General features: G+C 38.4%; 1 protein-coding gene across 3 annotated transcripts in view; it reads left to right on the top strand.

Moving 5' to 3' along the window:
- The first annotated feature begins 2,802 nt into the window (after window positions 1-2,802).
- The window catches only part of Snap23 (synaptosome associated protein 23), a 32,538-nt gene continuing 14,283 nt past the window's right edge, over window positions 2,803-21,057 (top strand). Inside the window, exons 1-5 of one of the 3 annotated variants that reach the window (XM_063250187.1) lie at window positions 2,803-2,977; window positions 16,958-17,060; window positions 17,882-17,923; window positions 18,444-18,492; window positions 20,219-20,336. In XM_063250187.1, coding sequence (XP_063106257.1) covers window positions 17,004-17,060; window positions 17,882-17,923; window positions 18,444-18,492; window positions 20,219-20,336 — 266 coding nt within the window. In that variant the 5' untranslated portion in view covers window positions 2,803-2,977; window positions 16,958-17,003. Of the gene's footprint in view, window positions 2,978-3,073; window positions 3,193-13,760; window positions 13,847-16,957; window positions 17,061-17,881; window positions 17,924-18,443; window positions 18,493-20,218; window positions 20,337-21,057 lie in introns of those variants that run through there. The other 2 variants (XM_063250185.1, XM_003475716.5) reach the window with 2 other exon arrangements.

Genomic DNA, 21,057 nt, shown 5'->3' with positions numbered 1-21,057 from the left:
GGAGATACAAAAGATTATTGCTTTGGCTCTTGGCCACTGTGCTCTCTCTTTTGTGATGGTCCACTGTCATCCTCTAAACTGCACATCTTTTTCTACTTTTAAGTGATCCACGCTCATTCTGCAGAGCATTTTCCCCCATTTTTTAATAAATTCAAAACCTTACTACCTTCTATGCTTTTTTGGTCCAATTCTTTGCTCAGGATAAGAAGTACCTAGAAAAAAGGTCTCCAGGAGTTCTTAGAAACCCAGAACATTGTCATTTTCCACAATGCTTTAAAGCTTCTCATATTTCTTAAAACTCCCAACATCTTCATTTTTCATCAGCAGATGATCTCTATTTCACAGAGAATACAGGTCATCAAATGAGAACTTCCTTTATTTTCTATTACTAAACTAACTTACAAAAGCTTCCTCTTACTGTAAAGTTTATTTAATTAGCTGTTCTGTGAGGCAGCTAGCTAGAGAAGGGCCTGAGATAGAGTTGAATAATCAACCATATTGATGGAATTCAAAATAAGGGACAGATTCGATTGCAGAGCAAGGATGAACTTCCTTAGGCAATATGGAATGCAGTAATCTCCTTAGTAAAGGGAAGTACAGCCACTCCCTACTGAGTTGGGGTTTTTGTTATTGTTGTTGTTTTTGGTACTGGGAATCAACTCTGCTCCTTGAACTTGCCAGGCAGTGCTTAAACCACTGAGCTAAATCCCAGGCCCCCTACGGAGTTTTGAGGAATTAAAAATACAACAAACAAAACAGTTTTTCTCTAAAATCCTAGTTTCCTTTAAACCCTACATGCAGAGGAACTGGGTTAGAAGCCTGAGTTCCAACTGATCATTTTAAATTCAAAGAGCCATCTGTGATATTCAGCCTCTGAACAAACAAGCAATTCTTGTGCTCTGCTTATTTATAATTAGAGCTGGGTTGAGGGGCAATACAACTACCCACTTCAGCTATTCTTATTTCCAATAAAACGCTCCTAGTCTCATCCTTTGGTTCTGATATCATAAGGCCATGAACTCTACACATAAGGCATCTAAAAGATTGGGAGTTATTTCTTACCATCACATTTTTATAATTGAGGAAGTAGTTCCCTTTTCTCATCTTTTCTTCCAAGACCAGTTCTCCCAGTGTGCTCTGAATTTCCTTTACTCTTATCCTCTCAAGATCTTTATCTATTGAGTATCCTTTCTTTTTTGAGGTACTGGGGACTGAACTCTTGTAAAGAAGTGCTCTACCACTAAACTATATTCTGAGTCCTGTCTCTCCTTTAATTCAACTTTTTTTCAGTTAGATCTTATCATGTTTCTCCTGTCTTAACTCTAACAAAAATATAGAAAGCAAAACCGAAAAACCCTGACTTTCATTATTTTCTCCTTTCCTTGTGAAAGCCAAAATTTCCAGAGACATTTTATAACTTGTCCCGTTTCCACACCTAAGGTAGTGTACCCTAGTTTGCAAGCTCCTCATTTTCCTAAACAGCTGTTAATATCACCAATGATCTCTGTGTTATTAAATTCAAAAGACATTTTTCAGGCTTCTTCTTTGAGCCCTTAGAAATATATGCCACCCCCCCCCCATTTCCAGGATTTTAAATTCTTACGTGTGGAAGAGATGCCAGACCAAGTTTAAAATAGTTATCCACCTGTTTAAAACTCCCCTTCCCAAACTCCTTGTTGCTAGGGATTGAACTCAGTATGCTCTACCACGGAGCTACACCCTCAGCATTCTTATAATTTACTTTGACACAAGATCTCACTATGCTGCCCAGATTGGTCTCAACTTGCTATCTTCCTGCCTAAACCTCCCAATAGCTAGGACTGTAGACCTGAGCCATCAAGCTAGGCTCATTGCCAGCACTGAAAAGCTCTTGCCCCTACATTCAGGGGCCTACAAGGAGCTCTACACCTTTAACTTTTCTTTCTTTCTTTTTTTTTTTTTTTAATTTTATTTAAGGAGAAAAGAAAAAAAAAGCAGAGAAAGGGTACAAGTTATACAGATTTGCAGAAAAAAAATGAACAGTAGGAAATCACTAGTTAATGGATTACATATTGTCATCTTAGAAATAATTGTTCAAGTCACAAAATTAAAGCTTGTAAAGTGGACATTCCATCAATGATACTGCAAACAGTTCTGTTCAATGATCCAATAAAACTCTGTGATATCATATTCTATCTTATACACTTAAATATACATGCAGTTATATAGTTTAGAGCACTTTCTTTTCCTCTCTTTTGTACAATGACTATTACACATTTTGGGTTTCATTGCTCTCACGGTTCTTATTACTTTTTTGGAAGAGAGTAAAACCAAATGTGACATAACAGAACAGAATCGGTCAAGGCAAAAGGGTGGACATAATAGATAATGTGAAAACATAATACAAGGTGATCAATAATGGTTACCATAATGCCTCCCGCTATCTCTAATAGAATTGCCTATACCATTAGTTTTAATACAATTGAACAAAACAGTAAAGAACAAAACCGACAAAACCAAACCATTGGAGACATTGTAGGTCTTCAAAAGTAGAGAAAAGTCAACGAGAATGGGCGTTATAATGAATCTCCTTAACCTTTAACTTTTCTAACAATAAAGTTCCAGAAGTATTATGCTGTTCTTTGCCTAAGCTGTTCTCACAACCCGGAAAACCACCTCCCTTCCTCCTAGACTTCCAGGGGAGAACTGCTTATCTTTCAGTTCTAGAAAGTCACTTCCTCTCCTAAGTCTTTCAGACACCCCTAAGAATAAAATCTTGTTCACTGTAAGGCTCGCTGGGTTCTCTATGTGCCCGGCACCGTATGTGCCCACTATACTTTATTTAGGTATGTATCTCTTAATCTAGGCAGATCAAAGACCTTGTAGGTCAGGACTTCGTAGTCGTCTTTTTCTCAGCACAATATGTGACACACGACTGCCTTCTATAAACGTTTATTTCCTGTACACCGGACGGGGTGGAAATCCATGGAGTTAACGGGTGAGTTCCCAGGCTCTCCGCCTGCGTGGCAGGGAGATTTAAACCTCTCGCACGTGATTGGCTCCAGCTGTAGAGGTGTGTCTGCGACCCAGCTGCGGGAGAAGTGCGCAGGCGCGTAGAAATGATGCGCGCAGGCGCGATAAAGGCGCGGCGCCTGTTCTGGTCTCTAGTGTCCGAGCTGCCGCGGCCGGAGAGGAGTGGCCGGAAACCTGTCGGTGAGCCGCCTGGAGTGGGGCTGAGGGAGCCGGTCCGGGGAAAGTGTGGGATATTATGAGGCAAAAGAATATGACATTTGAAAAGCCCAGGCTTAACAGGAGTTGAGGGTGGTCCGGCCCAGACTCGGCCAGTTGGGCCCGTGCAGGGACGCCAGACGCCAGAGGCTGGAGGGACCAATGGAGGAAGTGTGGCGGGTGCTAGTGGCTGGACTCTTCCTGGAAACCGGAGATCAGCTCCCAGCCCCGCATTCCCCTCCTCACCGTGTGGTGTGAGCAGAATCGGTAGACTGCGTGGTGACCACCGCGATGAGAAAAGAATTGTTTGAAAAGAACACTGAAGGTTCTTGGCATTGGATAGTTCTTGCTCTCTAGGAGAGTCCGTCCTCACTTTCGTGCTTCTCATCAGACGTGCTCAAAGGATCAGTAAATGAAGGAATTTTGCAATTCAGAGTTGAAGTAGTAAGGAAGAAAAGTACTGTAAAATCTTATTCGTCTTCTTCTTTTTCTCCTCCTCCTCTTCTTTTGTCCTTAGTTATTAGTCATTACGGTATTTAGGAAAGTCAGCTGATGGTAAAAGAAACCGAAAGACATCAAAGTTGGGGAAAGAACCAGAGTTGTCATTTTAGCATTTGTTGTTACTCATCACCTAGGTTGGGAGTGAGAGAAGAGATTGTGGCTGGGAGAAAGGAGTCTGGATACTGTATTTTCAAACTTGTGAGATACTGTAGCGGTTTTTTTTTTTTTTTTTTTTTTTTTTTTTTTTTTTTTTTGACCGGGTCTCACTCTGTATAGTCCGGGCTGGTTTTGAACTATGTAGCCCAGACAAGGCTTGAACTCATCGCGATGCTCCCGCGTCATCCTTCCACCTGCTGAGATTGCAGGCCTGTGTCACTACGCCCGGCTTCTGTTGCTTTTAATAACAGATATTTTTAAGAATTGAGGGTCTGGGGATTTAGCTCAGCAGCATAAGCGCCTGCCTTGCAAGCAGGCAGTCATGAGTTCCATCCCCGGTACCGATAAAAAGGAAAAAGACAAAAAAAAAAAAAAAAAAAAAAAAAAAAGAATTGAGAGGGACCTCCTTCATCTGCCTTGCTGCATTTAAGACTGATTTTCAGGCTGGGCACAGTGGCACACATCTATGACACCAGCACTTTTGGAAGTTGAGGTAGGAGGATCGAAAGTTTGAGCCCAGCCAGTGTGATTCAGTAAAATCCTTTCTCAAAATAAAAATTTTTAAAAATGGGCTTGGACTGTAGTGTTTAGTATGAGAGACCTAGGTTCAATTTCCAATAACACAAAATTAATGAAATTTGTAAAAACCTGATTCTCACCAGATATGGTAGCACACAACTGTAATCTCAGAATTCAGTAGGCTGGGACAGGAGGACAGTCATGAGTTCAAGGCCAGCCTGTACTAGAGAATGAGACCTTATCTCAAAAATAAAACAAAAAACTGATTCTCAGATGTACTAGTACAATATTAGTAGTGCATGCATGACCTGTAGAAATGGTTCATCTCTTGCAAGCAGTCTGTAGTGAGTTCAATCCCCGGTACCGATTAAAAAAAAAAAAAAGAAAAGAAAAAGAAATGGTTCATCTCATCGTTTGTGTTTGCTTGTTTGTTTTGGTTCTGGATTTTTTTGTTTGTTTGTTTGTTTGTTTGTTTTGTTTTGTGTTTTGGTGTTACTGGGGATTGAACCAGGGTTTTCACTCTGAGCTACATCTCCTGCCTTTTTAATTTTGTTTTGTTTTGTTTTGAAACAGTCTTGCTAAACTGTTAAGTTCCCCAAGTTGGGCTCAAGTTTTCCATACTCTTGCTTCAGCCTCCTGGAGCTTCATGTTTGCCTCAACAGTTATAGAGTACCAATAGCAAAATAAGAAAATCTCATATTCTTGCCACTGGTAGAATTGATGCCTAAAATTTCTAATGGTCACTTCCCATTCATTCTTTTGACAAGAAGTAATGAGAAGTGGGACATGATGGTGCATACCTGTAATCGCAGTATTTGGGAGGCTAAAGCGGGAGTATTATTACACAAGTTCAAGGTCTGCCTAAACTATAAGGAGAGGCCTGTCTTACATAAAAAAAAAATGATGATGAGAACACATTTGTATAATGAGTAGCAAATAAGAGCAACACTTTTTTTTTTTATACATTACCATGGTCCTGTAACAGATCACGTGAAAGTAAATTAAATGATCATATACTTTAGCCCGCTGTTAAAGTATTTATCAGGTTTTTTTTTTTTTTTTTTTTGGTACCAAGCATGTAACTCAGGTCCTCACAACTACAAAGTAGGCCCTTATGCCACTAAGCCAAATCCCTGGCCAGTATTTATCAGTCTTGCTAGTTTTTTATTCATTTGTTTTTGACTGCCTAGAGTATATGGATGTGCATTAGAAAATTTTTGCTGTCTTAATTCTAAAAACAAATGATTTTTTGTGCCATTATTTTCCTAATAGTATTATTCTCCTTTCTATAAACAGTAGAATTTCTGTCTGCATCATGGTGTTTGTTTCGTAAACTCTGAATGAATTTACTTTATGTATATAACCTTCTTTGATTAAAGGTCCTATCTTTTCTAATCATTCAAAACAACCTAGAGCAGCAAGAAACCATGTAAACAAAAACAGCCCTGTGCTCATGACACAACTGTTCTTCACTTATGAATCATACTACTACATAATTTTGGCCATTTAAAATGCTATCTGTTATTATTTTAACTTTTGTTGTTATTGTTTAGTGTGCTGGGAATTGAAAGCCATAAGCATGAAAAGCAGTCATCCTACTTTTAAGCTGTACCTCCATCCCCAATTTTACTTCATACTTTAAATGGTTTCTTAGGTAGTGAAACAATTGAAATCATGATTTGGATGTATTTTATAGCTTTTTCTAAGATACATTGTTGTAAAATATATAATCAGCAAGTGTATAAATTGATCATGTATCATGTAAAAATACCTCACATTTTTGCTCTGCACTTTGTAAAATACTATTTTGGGCTTAATCTACTTATTTTTAAAATAAAATAAGGATTAGACTAAAGGTAATAAGATTCAATTCTGTAAGCCATGAGATACTATTCGTTATTGTGATCTAATTCCAGTAAATTTACTTGGTTTCACCAGATAAGTGAAAATTAGAAACCAAAAGAGAAAAAGAGGATGTTTGCCCTTTGATAAGCTTATGAAATTAGCTGCCTTCCTCCCCTCCCTCCAATAAGTGTTTTTTGTTTTGTTTTATTTTCCTTTTTGGCTCCTGTGTCTCACACACTCTAGAAAGCTGCTTTTTGGCCATGTCCGCATTATGTATGAGGTATAATCTAAATAGATGGTGAATGTTTTTAAAAATGTTATTAAAGGGGCCGGGGATTTAGCTCAGTGGCATAAGCACCTGCCTGCCAAGTGCAAAGTTGTGAATTCAATTCCCAGTACCAAAAAAAAAAGTTATGACAATAAAAGACATTAAGACCCCTCGAAGTACTCCCCCTCACTTAGAAAGCACTTGCCATGTGATTCTTGCCACTTGGGGTGAAGACCTGTTTTGTGTTTTTTGCTGTGACTACATCCATGTCCTGAATCAATTCAAAGATAAAAAACATTTATCTTTTTTTTTTTTTTTTTTTTGTCGGTTTCCTTTTTATCGGTACCAGGGATCGAACTCACGACTGCCTGCTTGCAAGGCAGGTGCTTATGCCGCTGAGCTAAATCCCCAGCCCCAAAAACATTTATCTTTCATGAGCATTTTGACTTTGGGGAAGAACCAGTAGTTTCATGGTGCTTGATCAATAAGGTGGAGGAGGACACACTGTAATGCTTTTATTAGCCTGCCTTTTCATTGGACGGCACTTGGCAACAGCATTCATATTTTTGGTCACATCTCATAAAGACACTCATGAAAGAGGACTTCCAGAACTGGTTCAGAAAGTGACAAGAATGATAGGATAAGTGTGTTCAAAATAAGGGAAGTATTTTGAGGCAGATTAATGGCAATGTGTTAAGACATTACTTAATATGTTACTTAAGACATTACTTCATATACTTTAAAATGTAGGTATCCTTATGTGTTCCAGTCACCCTTGAATATGTCAACTGTTTTGTTGTTGTTTGTTTTTGTTTTGTTATGACAGGGTCCTGCTGTGTAGTCCAGGCTGGCCCTGAACTTGTGGCATTTCTTCTGCTTTAGCCTTCTAGTGCTAGGATTACAAGTGTATACCTGATTTGTTTTTTCTTTTGAGATAAAGTCTTGTTAGGTTTCCCAGGCTGGAACCAGGCTCCTCCTGCCTCAGTTTACCAGAGTGCTAGGATTACACGTGTGAATCACCATGCCCAATTTTGTTGCCATTTGTAATGTATGATGTTGCCTGCATCGAAAAGTGCTAGATTTTTTTTTATCCTAGTACCATATTTAGAAGAGCAGATGATAGGAACTGGTCTTTTGTTGTGGTGGTGGTGCGTACAAATGTGAAGCAGATGAATCCAGTACCTTCAACAATTAGAGGAAATGGGATTATGGAGCCAGGAAATAGCGTGTACCAAAGTCATGCTGGGGATCAAACCCAGGGCCTTGTACATGCTAGACAAGTGTTCACCACTGACCTATACTTCTATTTCTGTTCCTTTTTAAATATTGGATGTGAAAGAGGACTCTATTTGCATAAATGATGAATGTTTTTCCATTTGTATTTATTTTGTTTTGGTTTCACTTTAGATTGCACTGTATTGTATTTAAACTACTATGTCACTAAAGTTTTCTGAAATTACCTCATCTTGTTGATTTTTGTGAATTTGGAAACATATTTAAAGTTGTTTTAAATTTATTTTGACAGGGGCTGGGGATTTAGCTCAGCGGCATAAGCACCTGCCTTGCAAGCAGGCGTCATGAGTTCGATTCCTGGTACCGATAAAAAGAAAAAAAATTTATTTTGACAGTTTCGACTTGAAATTACTTTAGATGATCTTTTAATACTTATGAGATAAAATACAGACTTTTTGGTATAGTATACAAAGCTTTTCTCAGTCCACCTTCTGTCTGCCTTTTAAAGCCACTCAGACTCCTACACGCATACTCTTGCCAGACCCCTAAGACTGTCTACTGTGGCATTTCTTTGAAAGTCCAACATCATAAATTTTTTAGAGTTGGTCATACTTAAATTTTGACTTACATAAATCAAAAGTAAGTTTTGTTTTGTTTTTTTTTTTTTTTTGTAATGAATTGCAGCTAAGCATAAGCTCTATTTGGAGCTTTTATCACTAGACCCTGACTTCTATCCCCTCAGCCCCAAAATATTTAATAATTATGAAAATAACTGGGACTACTCAGGAAGCTGAGGCAGGAGGATTGCAAGTTCCATGCCAACTAGGACAACCAAAGCAAGACTTCATCCCAGAAAAAAAATTATAATAGTATTATTGAACTGTACTGGTGCTATTTTTTGGTGCAGGGGATTGGATCCAGGGCTTCCTGAATCGTAAGGACATCTTCTCTCACTAACCTACAGTGCTAACCCTCAGTGCTAAGCATTTTTCTAAACGCTTTGCACAAATTAACTCAATCCATGCAGTGTTTGTAGTAAACATTATTTTTTTTAGTCTTTTATTTTTATTTATTTTTTTTACTGGTACCAGGGATTGAACTCACGACCACACGCTTGCAAGGCAGATGCTAATGCTGCTGAGCTAAATCCCCAGCCCATAAACATTATTATTTGATGAGGAAACTGAACCACAGAGAAGTTAAATAATCAGTAGTCGGTATTTAAAATCATTTTGTTAGCTGGGCATAGTGGTGTAGTCCTGTAATCCCAGCACACAGGAGGCTGAGGCAGGAGGATCACTGCAAGTTCAAGACCAGCCTGGGCTACAAACAAAGTAAGCCAAATACCAGCCTAAACTACAGTGAGGCCCTGCCTCAAAAAGACAAAAAAAAAAAAAATCTATTTGTTTCCACTTAACCATTATATTGCCTTTTATATGAATAGAAATGCTAGTTTCTTACTGTTCGGTATAAGTTTTTTTTAATTATAAAAAAAGAATAAAAATGATACAGAATTTTTAAAAAGAAAGAAGAAATTAATATATCGAAAGAGTGATCTTTTTCCAGAGACCTGAGTGCTTATGTGCTTTATATCTGCTTTCAAACTCCTGGCAGAATATTTAAGAAGCTTCCTAGAAAGCATCTAAGTAAACTAAGTGAGAATACTAGTTTGGTTGGAGACAGTGTTTCATGGAGTTGAAGCCTTGTTATCCATCCCAATCCTGCAGTTGGGATCCCCCAAGCACATAACGGGACATACACCTGCCAGATTGTTTGTATGTCTGCCCCAGGTAGATGACCAACTTCTGGCTCTAGGGATTTTTTTTTTTTTTAAATCCAGTATAGACAGGGTTGATATAACTGGTTACAGTCACACCAGCCTTTGGCTCCGCAGGATTACTCTTGGTTCGAATTGTAAGGTTTCAGGTTTGACAAGGACTTGACTAGGTATGAGACATCAACAGTTAAATTGCAATAGACACTTCTGTACACCAAAGTGTAATTTTGGTCCACTTTGGTTTTCCTACCTGATTTCATTGGTTATCTCCCACTTAGTGTAATTTCTGTCTTGAATCATATACTTCATTGTACTTTGAAACCATGATGTTTGTTCCAGGAATCGAACTCAAGACCTTGTGCTTGCCAGGCAGGTGGTATGCTGCTGAGCTATATCCTCAGCCCAAAACCAAGATGTTTGTAAGAAGGGTTAAAGTTGTTCATATACTTCATATACATATGTCATATGTTCATATACTTCATTATATACATCAGTGTACTAAATGATCTCAAATAAGCTAAGTAACAGGAAATTTATTTATTTGTTAATTTATTATTTAGTGATACTTGGGAATTGAACAGAGTTTTCACACTGAACTACATCCTCACTTATTTATTTATTGACAAGTTCTCACTAGGTTGCCCAGGCTGGGCTTGAATTTACAGTTCTCCTGCCTCAGTCTCCCAAGTGGTCAGATTGCAGGCATGCACTACTATGTCTGGCCTAAAGTGAACTGTTTTATAAAATCATTCTTGTCAGGGCTCTTGTGGAATTGATGGTGATTTAAAGGTTTTTTTTTCTTTTTCTATTAATTCCTGAGTAGGTGTCCAGTTTTATGAATAGAATCATATTGTATCTTCTGAGAACTTTTTTCTGTGTATTCCTTTTCAGTAGCCTTATTTCCATTTCTAACATAACATAGGTATTTTGTGGGATGGGGATTGATTGAACCCAGGGCCTTGAGCATGGTGGTCAAGCACACCACCACCAACCTCAATCCTAGCCCATATTTTCAGGTTTTAAAATATTAGATAGCAGTTGAAAACCAGGATTCTTCTGACCTTTCTGTTGTTTCTCCCTTTAACTATGGTAATATTTGAGTCTGGAAAAGATAAGATTCTGTGATCTTTTAGAAGGCATCTGAAATTTGGACATGAGCCATTAAGTAGGATTACTTAACTAATTTTCCAGTATTCATTGGGTCTCATATGGTCTGATAGTTGTTAAGGAAGTTAACCTGTTTACAAGATCATGAGCTAACCCTGGCCTTTTCCTCTCTTCTCTTCTCTTCTCTCTCTCTCTGTCTCTTTCTCTCTGTATCTCTGTCTCTGTCTCTGTCTCTGTCTCTGTCTCGCGCGTCTATTTTTTTTCTTGACACAGTCTATGTATTTCAGACTGGCTTTGAACTATGTAGCCCAGGCTGGCCTTGAATTCATAGCAATCAGGTATTGAGATTACAGATATGTGCCACCATGCCCAATTAACCTGTGTTTCAGAGTAAGTCCAAACTGGAATAATAAATCTGTTCTTTACTGATTATTTAAACCCAGCCTTAGTTTCCCCATCTATGAAAGTAGATAATGGAGACAGTGATGTATGTAATTAGTAAGTATACAACATGCAGTAGATATGCTATGAAATTTTTTTCTCTACCCGGACTTAAAATAGAAAAGCAGTGACACCCAGCTGTGGCACATACCTGTAGAGAGGCTGAGGCAGGATTTCTAGTTGAAGTCCTACCTTGGCAGTTTAGCAAAACACAACCTCAAAAACATGTTTTTAAAAAGGGCTGGGGAGGAGCTGAGGATTTAGCTCAGCGGCATAAGCTCCTGCCTTGCAAGCAGGCAGTCCTGAGTTCTATCCCTGGTACCGATAAAAAGGAAAAAGACCAAAAAAAAAAAAAAAAAAAAAAAGGCCTGGGGAGGCAGCTTAGTGACAGAGCACCCTGGATTCCATCCCCTAGTACAGCAAAAAAAAAAAAAAAAAAAAAAAAAAAAGGGCTGGGGATTTAGCTCAGCGGCATAAGCACTGGTGGCATAAGTACTAAATAGATCTCTTGAGTTCCCTGAAAGGGTGTGTTCTTCAGAATGACCTCACTGTCTTCACAGGAGTGATTCTTCCTAACTGATTTTCATCTATATCTGTGGCTTTAGGAGTTTTGTTTTGTTTCTTTTTTTTTTTTTTTTTTTTGTCTTTTTCCTTTTTATCGGTACCAGGGATCGAACCCACGACTGCCTGCTTGCAAGGCAGGTGCTTATGCCGCTGAGCTAAATCCCCAGCCCCGTGGAATTTTTTTTTTTTTTGTTTTGTTTTGTTTTGTTTTGTTTTGTTTCTTTTGATATGCACTCTTGGAGTCTTCAGTATCCTTCAGTATCCTTCAGTATCCTTTTGTTTTGTTTTGTTTTGTTTCTTTTTGTTTGTTTTGTGTTTTTTTGTGGTTGTGAGTTCGATCCCCGGTACCGGTTAAAAAAAATTAATTAAAAGAAGAAAAGTTAAATTGAGAGTATTGGGAGATTAACTTGCTGTAAACCATAAGGAAAACTGTGTATAAAAAAAGCACCAAGAGAGCTGGGCGTGGTGGCTCATGCCTGTAATCCCAGCACTTGGGAGGCTGAGGCAGGAGGATCATTATGAGTTCGAGACCAGCCTGAGCTACAAAGTGAGCTCAAGACCAGCCTGAACTGCATAGGGAGACCCTCTCTCAAAAAGACAAAAAAAAAAAAAGCACCAAAGGCATATAGCATAGTACATTAAATTCTCAGGGCTGTTAAAAATATAATACAATATTCAACCTATTAGGTTAAATTTGAGAAAAATAAACTTAATGGCATCTTTGTGTTAGGTTGTATTGTGGTTTTCAGCCTGTTCTCTACCAATTCTTTTCCCCAGCATTCTGGGTAGCATGGTCCTGATTCCATAAAAAAAAGAAATCTTTTGATGCCAGGTGTGGTGGCTTAGGAGGCTGAGGCAGGAGGATCACCCAGAGCCTGGGCTACGTAGCAAGACCCTGTCTCCAAAAAAAAAAAAAAAGAAAAGAAAAGAAACTTTCTGGTGATAACAACAAATATAATAAAACTGTAAATATATATAAATAATAAAATTGTAGATGATGCCTGATACCTGTAAGCAGCTTAGAAAGTCTTATATGAGTTTGAGGAGGGTTGGTTCTTGTCTCTGTTGTCCCTTACAATTCAGTTGTTTTTCTGATCTCCACATAGCATGATCATGTGCTTAATATCTTCAGGAATCCAAAGTAGAGAATTCTTCAGCATCTGTGTTCTGCATGCCACATGTGTGAGAACTTCACATAAGCTTTGTGTTTTGTGTGTCATCTGCTTAAGGAATGTACCTTTTTTTGTTTTTGTTTTGGGAATTGAATTCATGAGGTTGCACTTGCCAGGCAGGTGCTGTGTGTTGTGTTGCTGAGCTACATCCCTGGTCCCCAAAAAGAAGTACTAAATAGATCTCTGAGTTCCCTGAAAGGGTGTGTTCTTCAGAATGACCTCACTGTCTTCACAGGAGTGATTCTTCACATTTACTTCCTAACTGATTTTCATCTATATCTGTGGCTTTAGGAGTTTTGTTTTGTTTCTTTTGATATGCACTCTTGGAGTCTTCAGTATCCTTTTGTTTTGTTTTGTTTTGTTTCTTTTTGTTTGTTTTGTGTTTTTTTGTTTCATTTCTTGAGACAGGGTCTTACTATGTAGTTCCATTTCTGCCAAATGTGACAGATGGCACGCACCTGTGATCCCAGCACTCTGGGAGGATGAGGCAGAAGGATCACAAATTCAATTTCAACTTGGGCTTTGTGGGACCCTGTCTCAAAAAAAAAAAAAAAAAAAAAAAGGGAACATAGTATAAAGACCTTGGGTTTAATCCCTAGAACTGAAAAATCAAACACACACACAAAAAAACCCTTCCTGTTTATTGTTGTAAATATAAAAGATTGGCTAATGAAGAGTGGTAGCATGGGACATGTGTGATAAAGCTGAAGTCTCATAAGTGATTAGCAAAGTAGTAAACCACATGGTTCTATTTGTGCTTATACCTAATGCATGAGCAGTTGTTAATTCAAGAGAGGCCTTTATATCTTTTTTTTTTTTTAAACCGGGAATCAAACTCATGAGCCCGTGCTTGCCAGGCAGGCACTGTGCTGCTGAGCTATACCCCTGGCCCTCTTTTTTTTTAAACAGATATTCTGGCTTTTTAAATTAATTTGTTTATTTTGATACAGGTTCTTTCTGCATATTTCAGGCTGACCTTGAACCTGGAGCAGAGCAATCCTCTTGCCTCAGCTTCCTGATTACAGACATGAGCCATCACACCTGGTCTAGGCCTTTGTATGTCAATTATGTATTTTAGTGTTCTAATCTTTTGGCTTTTACCGCAGATATAAAAGATATAAAGCTAAAATTGGAACTGAAAGTTTTTTTTCTTGAACCTTTCTCAAGGCTTAAAATCTTAATTAAATGTATGAGGCCCTGGGTTTGAGCCTCTGTACACACACACACACACACACACACACACACACACTAATTAAACCTTAAAAAAATTTAGCTATGATAGAATTATAAATAGGATTCTAGTTGCAGTGCCTTTTTATTTATTTACAGACATTTCTTGTTTAAGGCTGTTATGTTCCTGCAGCTAGGTTGTTAACTGAATTGGTGCTAATTGAATTGGTTGCTAAATGAGGAATTGGATATAGTGTGTACATTACAATATTCAGAACAATGAAATGGTCAAAGAGATCTCCAATTTGATGACTTTGCTTTTATTTGGATGACTCTTACATGCAGTACTGTAATGTAGTACAGAACATTAAACTACAGTACTGTACTAAACTGTTTAATCAGCAAAAATTACAGTACTATATAAAGGTATGCTGCACAAAAAGAAAGACCTGAGGCTGTCTAAACAAGATGTACAGAACTATATATACACAAGGTTGTAAGTCCTGGCAGCAGGTCATAAGGCTGAACAGTTGTTAGCAAGGCAGATTGTTAAAGAGGAACAGCTGTAGTTTTGCAATTGGTAATAAGCTAGGTGCCCAGCTGTTTTTATTTTTATTTTGAGACAGGGTCTCACTGGTTGCCAAATTGTCCAAATTGGTCTCAGACTTGGCCTAATGCTGCCTCAGCCTCCCAAAGTGCTGGGGTCACAGCCGTGTGCCACCATGCCTGCCTTGCAGTAACTCCAGCATAATCCATATACTGGAAATGCATTTTTTAAAATTAAAGATGATTGTATTAAAAGTGATGGCTAGAGTAGTAATTTTACTGAACATGACTTAAAAAATATTGTGTATATTTTTGTGGTGATAGGACTTGCACTCAGGCCTTCTCACATACGAGACAGGAGCATGTCTCTGACTATATCCTAACTCAAAAGATTTGTGTGTGACTAGCAGGCTGTTCCACATCATATGCACTCAATAGCAGCTTTAGGTCTGTGGTTCTAGTAGTTGTTTGGAGGCTTGGTGATACTATCATGTGTAGCTTTTAGAGCCAATTTATTTTGAGAGGACAGCCTGTTTTGATACTTATTTGTGTACTCAGTAGATGTTTTCTGAGTTCCTAATGTCAGATCTTGATAGACACTAGAAATGGAAAGAGAAGAGAGCACATCCCTCTCCACCAAGAGTTCAGTTTTGTTTGTTTTTTGTTTCATTTTGTTTTGTTTTTTTCTTGTACCAGGGATCAAATTCACGATCTCACGCTTGCAAGACAGGCACTGTGCGACTGAGTTATATCCCTAGCCCAAGAGTTCAGTCTTGTAGTGCCTACTTCGGTAACTAGATTTTGTACTTATCAATGAGAAAACTCCATAGACTGTTCAGTGAGGTACTTTGACATTTTAGTCCTGATCATTGTTTGTTGAAAGGCTTTCACAATGCATATGAGATATTTAATAGCTTCCCTGGTCTCTACCTAGTAGATGACAGTAGCATCTCCAACCCCCAGTTGTGACAGTTAACAGTGTCTCCAGGCATTGCTAGGTGCCTGGAGACAAATGTAGAATATGAACCATACTTTTATGTGCATCAGTGACAAAAAGCTTTGATAAATTATTTTATAAAAGTTTAATACAAAGTTAGGAAATGTAATAAAAAGAACCTATATCTGTCCCAAAGCACTTGTCACTGTTCATTTCACATAGTTGTGGTACAGAGTAAGACCTAACTAAATGTTTTGTTTTCATGCTTAGCAGTACTGGGATTTGAACCCAGGTCCTTTGCACTGAGCTGTATCCCAGGTCTTTTCTTTACTGATTGATTTAGTCATGAGTCTCACTATGTAGTTCAGGCTGGCCTTTAACTCATTATGTAGCCCAGGGTGGCCTTGAAATCACAGCAATCCACCTGCATCAGCTTCCTGAGTGCTAGGATTACATACGTGCACCACCACAAGGCACTACACTGGTCCCAAAGTAGCATGGCCCCCTTAGGGTCCCTATTGGATTTCTTAGTGGGTGTGATTGGAGGGAGCCGAGAGTGGGTGCTGAAGGAGGAGGAAGGCCCCAGGGAGTCAGAGCATGAAGTCCCATCTGGTCCTCAGTACACACTGCAGGTACAGGACCCTATCATAGCAGTGCTGTGTGGCCCAGGCATCTGCCTCCTCCAGGCTGTTGCATTAAGAAAGTGCTAATTCATCAACTGACAACACAGTTCTAAGAGTATCTTAGTTCTAGGAATATATTATTTTCTAAAAGCAAAAAGTAAACCACTTTCTCTGGAACTTTTTTAAAAAAAGTGATTCCAGTGTCTTTTTCATTCATGTGACTTTGAGTTACTTTACTGCAAAATGTACTTGAACTTCTGGGTTTCTTGGTGTTTTTTGTTTTTTGTTTTTTGTTTTTGTCTTTTGTCTTGTCTTGTTTTGTTTTGTTTCATTTCATTTCTTTTCATGGTAGCACCAGTGATTGAACCCAAGACCTCACACTTTTTCTACCATTGATCTACACTCAACAGCGCTTGTTAAATTTATTTAAAATTTAAATTGTAAAGTTGACCAGGCTAGCCCCAAAACTTGAGCTCCTCTTGCTTCAGCCTCCCAAGTAGCTGAGGTTACAAGTGTGTAGCACTGCCTTCAGTTGACTATTTTATTGCTTACCCGTGTTCAGACAGTATAAGAAGAATGTTATATAGCTGAGAATTTATTTTAATAGTCTCTCAGAGCTTGTCTTCCAGTGATGATTGGCTTCCCAAAGTAGAGGGATTACTTTCCCGATGAAAAGGATATCTCATCTTAAGTACTAATTAACCTAAAACATCTAATTTTCCTCTGTTAGCTTAATTCCTTACCTGTGTGTGTGTGTGTGTGTGTGTGTGTGTGTGTGTGTGTGTGTGTTTTGGTGACTAGGTCAGCTCTTTTGTCCTGTTTGCCTCATAATTACATAAATTCCATACCTCTACACTCTGCTCAAACTTTTGTGCATCCTTATTCTTACAGAATATTCACATTTCCATCACTGTACCTGGTAGAATTTTGATTCATCATGGATAATCTGTCACCCGAAGACATTCAACTGAGGGCTAACCAGCTTACTGATGAGGTAAATAAGTAATTGATTCTATTTCAGTTTTCGCAGTTGAGAAATGACAGGGCCTTCCTAGAGCTCATTTTGGCCTTTTCCTGAGCCTTTTATATCAAAAATACATTTGTCCCATAATACACTAAGCTTTTTTTTTTTTTTACCGGTACCAGGGATCGAACTCACAACCACGTGCTTGCAAGGCAGGCGCTTATGCGGCTGAGCTAAATCCCCAGGGCCCCCCCACCCCGCCCCCTAGCCTTGAGCTCACTTTGTAGCCCAGGCTGGTCTCGAATTTGTAACAATCATTCTACCTCAGCCTCCCAGTCCTCCTGCTGGGATTACAGGCATGATCCACCACACCCGGCTTCACTAACCTTTTTTTTTTTTTCAATTTAAAGAAAAATTGCATAAATGAAAACAATTTATATAATTTTTTTCCTTTTAGGTAAGTCATTTCTAAACAGTTCCTTGCAACAAAGATACTCTAAACTTTTGTTTCTTGATAGTGTATAATATATTTAGAGTTATACTAATACTAATTTTTTATGTGGTCTATTACTCTACCATCTAAATTCTAAATTATTAAAGGGCATCTGGCAGGAAGACCAACTCTGTTATTTTATTTTTTTTATTTTTGGGGATTGGGGATTGAATTTATGACCTCGTGCTTGCCAGGCAAGCGCTTGTACCCCTGATCTAAATCTTGGCCCTGTTTTGTTTTAAAGAGAAGGATGGCCTCGTGATTTTTAAAATTAGAGTAACATCATGAATATGGATTATGATCTGTGTTTTCATTTGTTTTCATATTTTAGAATGTTAAAACTCTGTTTTTTTCCTAGTCTCTGGAGAGTACAAGGAAAATTCTAGATTTAGCTGTTCAGGTAAGAAGTGGATTTTTTTGTTTGTTTGTTCCTTTGTTTTTTCGTCTTTTTGAAACAGAATTTCACTATGAATTCAGGTTGGTCTTGAACTCACTTTGTAGCCTAGGCTGGCCTCAGCCTCCTGAGTGCTGAGATTATAGGCATATACTACCATGCTTGTCCAAGAAGTGTTTCATAGTCACCTTAAACACAGAAATTTATAGGTAGCATTGTAATAGCATGAACCAGAGTTGGTGTTAAAGTATATCATATCAGTACACTATTATCTGAAACCAGAAGTTGCTGAAATTAAGTTGTATACTAATGGACTTTTCCTGTTCTCTCTGACTATATTAGAGTATGACAGGGAGGATGCATTCATCATAACTTTGTGACTTGTTTTAGGGAATTAATATATTAAAGTGTGTTGGTTTATGACCCAAGTTTCTAAATGATTCTATTTGTCAGTCTGTGTAGGTTTTGTTTCTGTTATTTTAGATTTGTTTTTGTTGTATTATCTGCTTTTCTCCTCTTCTTTTAGTCTCAGGAAGCAGGAATCAAGACCATCACCCTGCTGGATGAACAAGGGGGTGAGTTGAAATCATTGGTAGAAACTTTTTGACATACAGTGTCTAAAACCCTGTCAAATCTTCCACTCATAAATTTGGGAGTACCTCCCCTTTGTAAGATAAGAGGAATATGTTTCTTTTTTTCCTATTTGAATCATACCACTTTTCGTGCTGGTTTGGGATAAGAGACAACAATGCCCAGCTGTCTATTAGATATTTGATAGGCCAGCATGACATATTGGGGCATTGGTTACAAATACTATGATATTCTTGCATCTTCCTCAGCAATCTAGTTAATTCCTAAAGCAAGTCTAAATTCTGAAGACATTAGAAATACTTGATTACAGCCAGGCACGGTGGCTCATGCTTGTAATCCCAGCACTCAGGAGGCTGAGGTGGGAGGATTGTTATGAGTTCGAGAACAGCCTGGGCTACAAAGTGAGCTCAAGGCCAGCCTGAACTACATAGCAAGACCCTATCTCAAAAAAGACAAAAAAAAAAAAAAAAAAAAATTCGATTAGAATCAAGCATGGTAGTGCATGCCTGTAATCCTATTCCTTCGGAGGTTAAGGCAGAAATATTGCTGTGAGTTTAAGACCAGCCTGGGCTGCATAGTGAGTTTAAGGCCAACCTAAACTACCAAGCCCTATCCCAAAAATAAAAATAAGGACCCAGGTGTGGTGGCATACATCTGTTATTCCACCATTCCAGAGACTGATCCAGGAGTATTGCTGCAAGTCTGAGGTCAGCCTATCTACATAGTGAGTTCAAGGCCACCCTGAACTACATAGTGAGACTCTGTCTCAAAAAAAAAAAAAAAAAAAAAAAAAAAAAAAAAATCCAAAACTAAGTATATAAATAATAAAAAGAAATATAAAGAAAAAAAAGAAATATTGTATCTGAGTTGGCCATGGGTGTTGTGATATATTTTTTATTAGTCTTGTGACAGTCTTCAGGGTTTGTTTTGGTTTTTTTTTTTTTGTCTTTTTCTTTTTTATCAGGGATCGAACTCAGGACTGCCTGCTTGCAAGGCAGATGCTTATGCCACTGAGCTAAATCCCCAGCCCCTTGTTTTGGTTTTTTATCAGCACCAGGGATCAAACTCATGACCACACACTTGCAATGCAGGTGCTTATGCTGCTGAGCTAAATCCCCAGCCCCAGTCCTCAGGTTTTGAGCCCAGTAAGTGATGGAAATACTGGGAATTTGATCTGGTCAAAGTATACTTAACTTGGTTGTAAGAGTCCCTCTGAACCACCCTCCCAAGCTCAACCTCCTGGTCTCTCTCTTTTCTCTTCTCTCTTCTTTTTCTTCTCTCTGTCTCTGTTTTTTTTTTTTTTTTTCCTGAGACTGTATCTCACCACATAGTTCATGATGAGACCATGAAAACTCACTATTGTAGTCTAGGCTGGCCTTGAACTGGTGATTATCTTGCTTTAATGTCCTAAGCACTAGGATTGCAGGCATGCACCACCATACCTGGTACAAACTTCCTTTAGAATGGATCTTTCTACAAGAAGAGGTCAAATCAGGGTTGCAAGATGAATCAAATGATCAATTCAGTTACAGGATCAGTATGTGAGAGACTCTTTCGTGTTGAATGGTTTGTAATATTTTATGGCACTGACATATTCAACTTGGCAGGTTATTGGTAGATTTAAGGTTAAATCTAAGCTCTATAATAATAGGATATATGGTTTGAGAATGTAATATAACACGAAACTTAACTCCCACAACTCATTCTTAGAACAACTAAACCGCATAGAAGAAGGCATGGACCAGATAAATAAAGACATGAGAGAGACAGAGAAGACTTTAACAGAACTCAACAAGTGCTGTGGCCTTTGTGTCTGTCCATGTAACAGGTAAGTTGATAAGCCATCACCTTTTGAAAGAAAAAGAGGGAGAGTGGGAGGGGATAATAGATGTACCCACAGGTTTCTTCCCCAGATAAGGTCAGAAATATAATTAGACCTAAATGAGGAACTTTGATATAGATATATTTAAGATATTTTTCCTTCAACTTGGCACAGTAGTATATGCCTATAATCTCAGTGCTCTGGGAGTCGGAGGCAGGAGGATCACAATTTTGAACCTAGCCTTGTCAATTTAGCAGCTTAGGAAGACCCTCTGTCAAAAAAAGAAAAAAAAAAGTCTAGAGATGAAACCCAGGGCAAAGGCCCTGGGTTAAATTACCAATACTACCAAAAAAAGTTCTCAGCCAAGCATGGTGATGTATGCCTGTAATCCCAGCATTCTTTTTTTTGGTCTTTTTCCTTTTTATTGGTACCGGGGATCGAACTCACGACTGCCTGCTTGCAAGGCAGACACTTACGCCGCTGAGCTAAATCCCCAGCCCCAATCCCAGCATTCTTGAGAGAATGAAACAGGAGGACTGCAAGCAGGAGGAGCTCAAACTTGGTAAATGGCAGCTTAGCAAGAACCTGTCTCAACCAGTTCTTGGAAAAAAATTGAAGAAAAAAAAAAATAAGGTGTAGTTCAGTGGGAAGGTTCATTCTCAGTATGGGGGGCAAAAAACGTTCTCCTTCAGGAAGAGTAAGCTTTTCATAGGCAAGCCATAAATTT

This window comes from Cavia porcellus, unplaced genomic scaffold (assembly GCF_034190915.1).
Source record: "Cavia porcellus strain 051 isolate PalLab524CR breed Dunkin Hartley unplaced genomic scaffold, mCavPor4.1 scaffold_6, whole genome shotgun sequence".
Lineage (NCBI taxonomy): Eukaryota > Metazoa > Chordata > Mammalia > Rodentia > Caviidae > Cavia > Cavia porcellus.
This window is presented reverse-complemented; position numbering and strand designations above follow the sequence as displayed.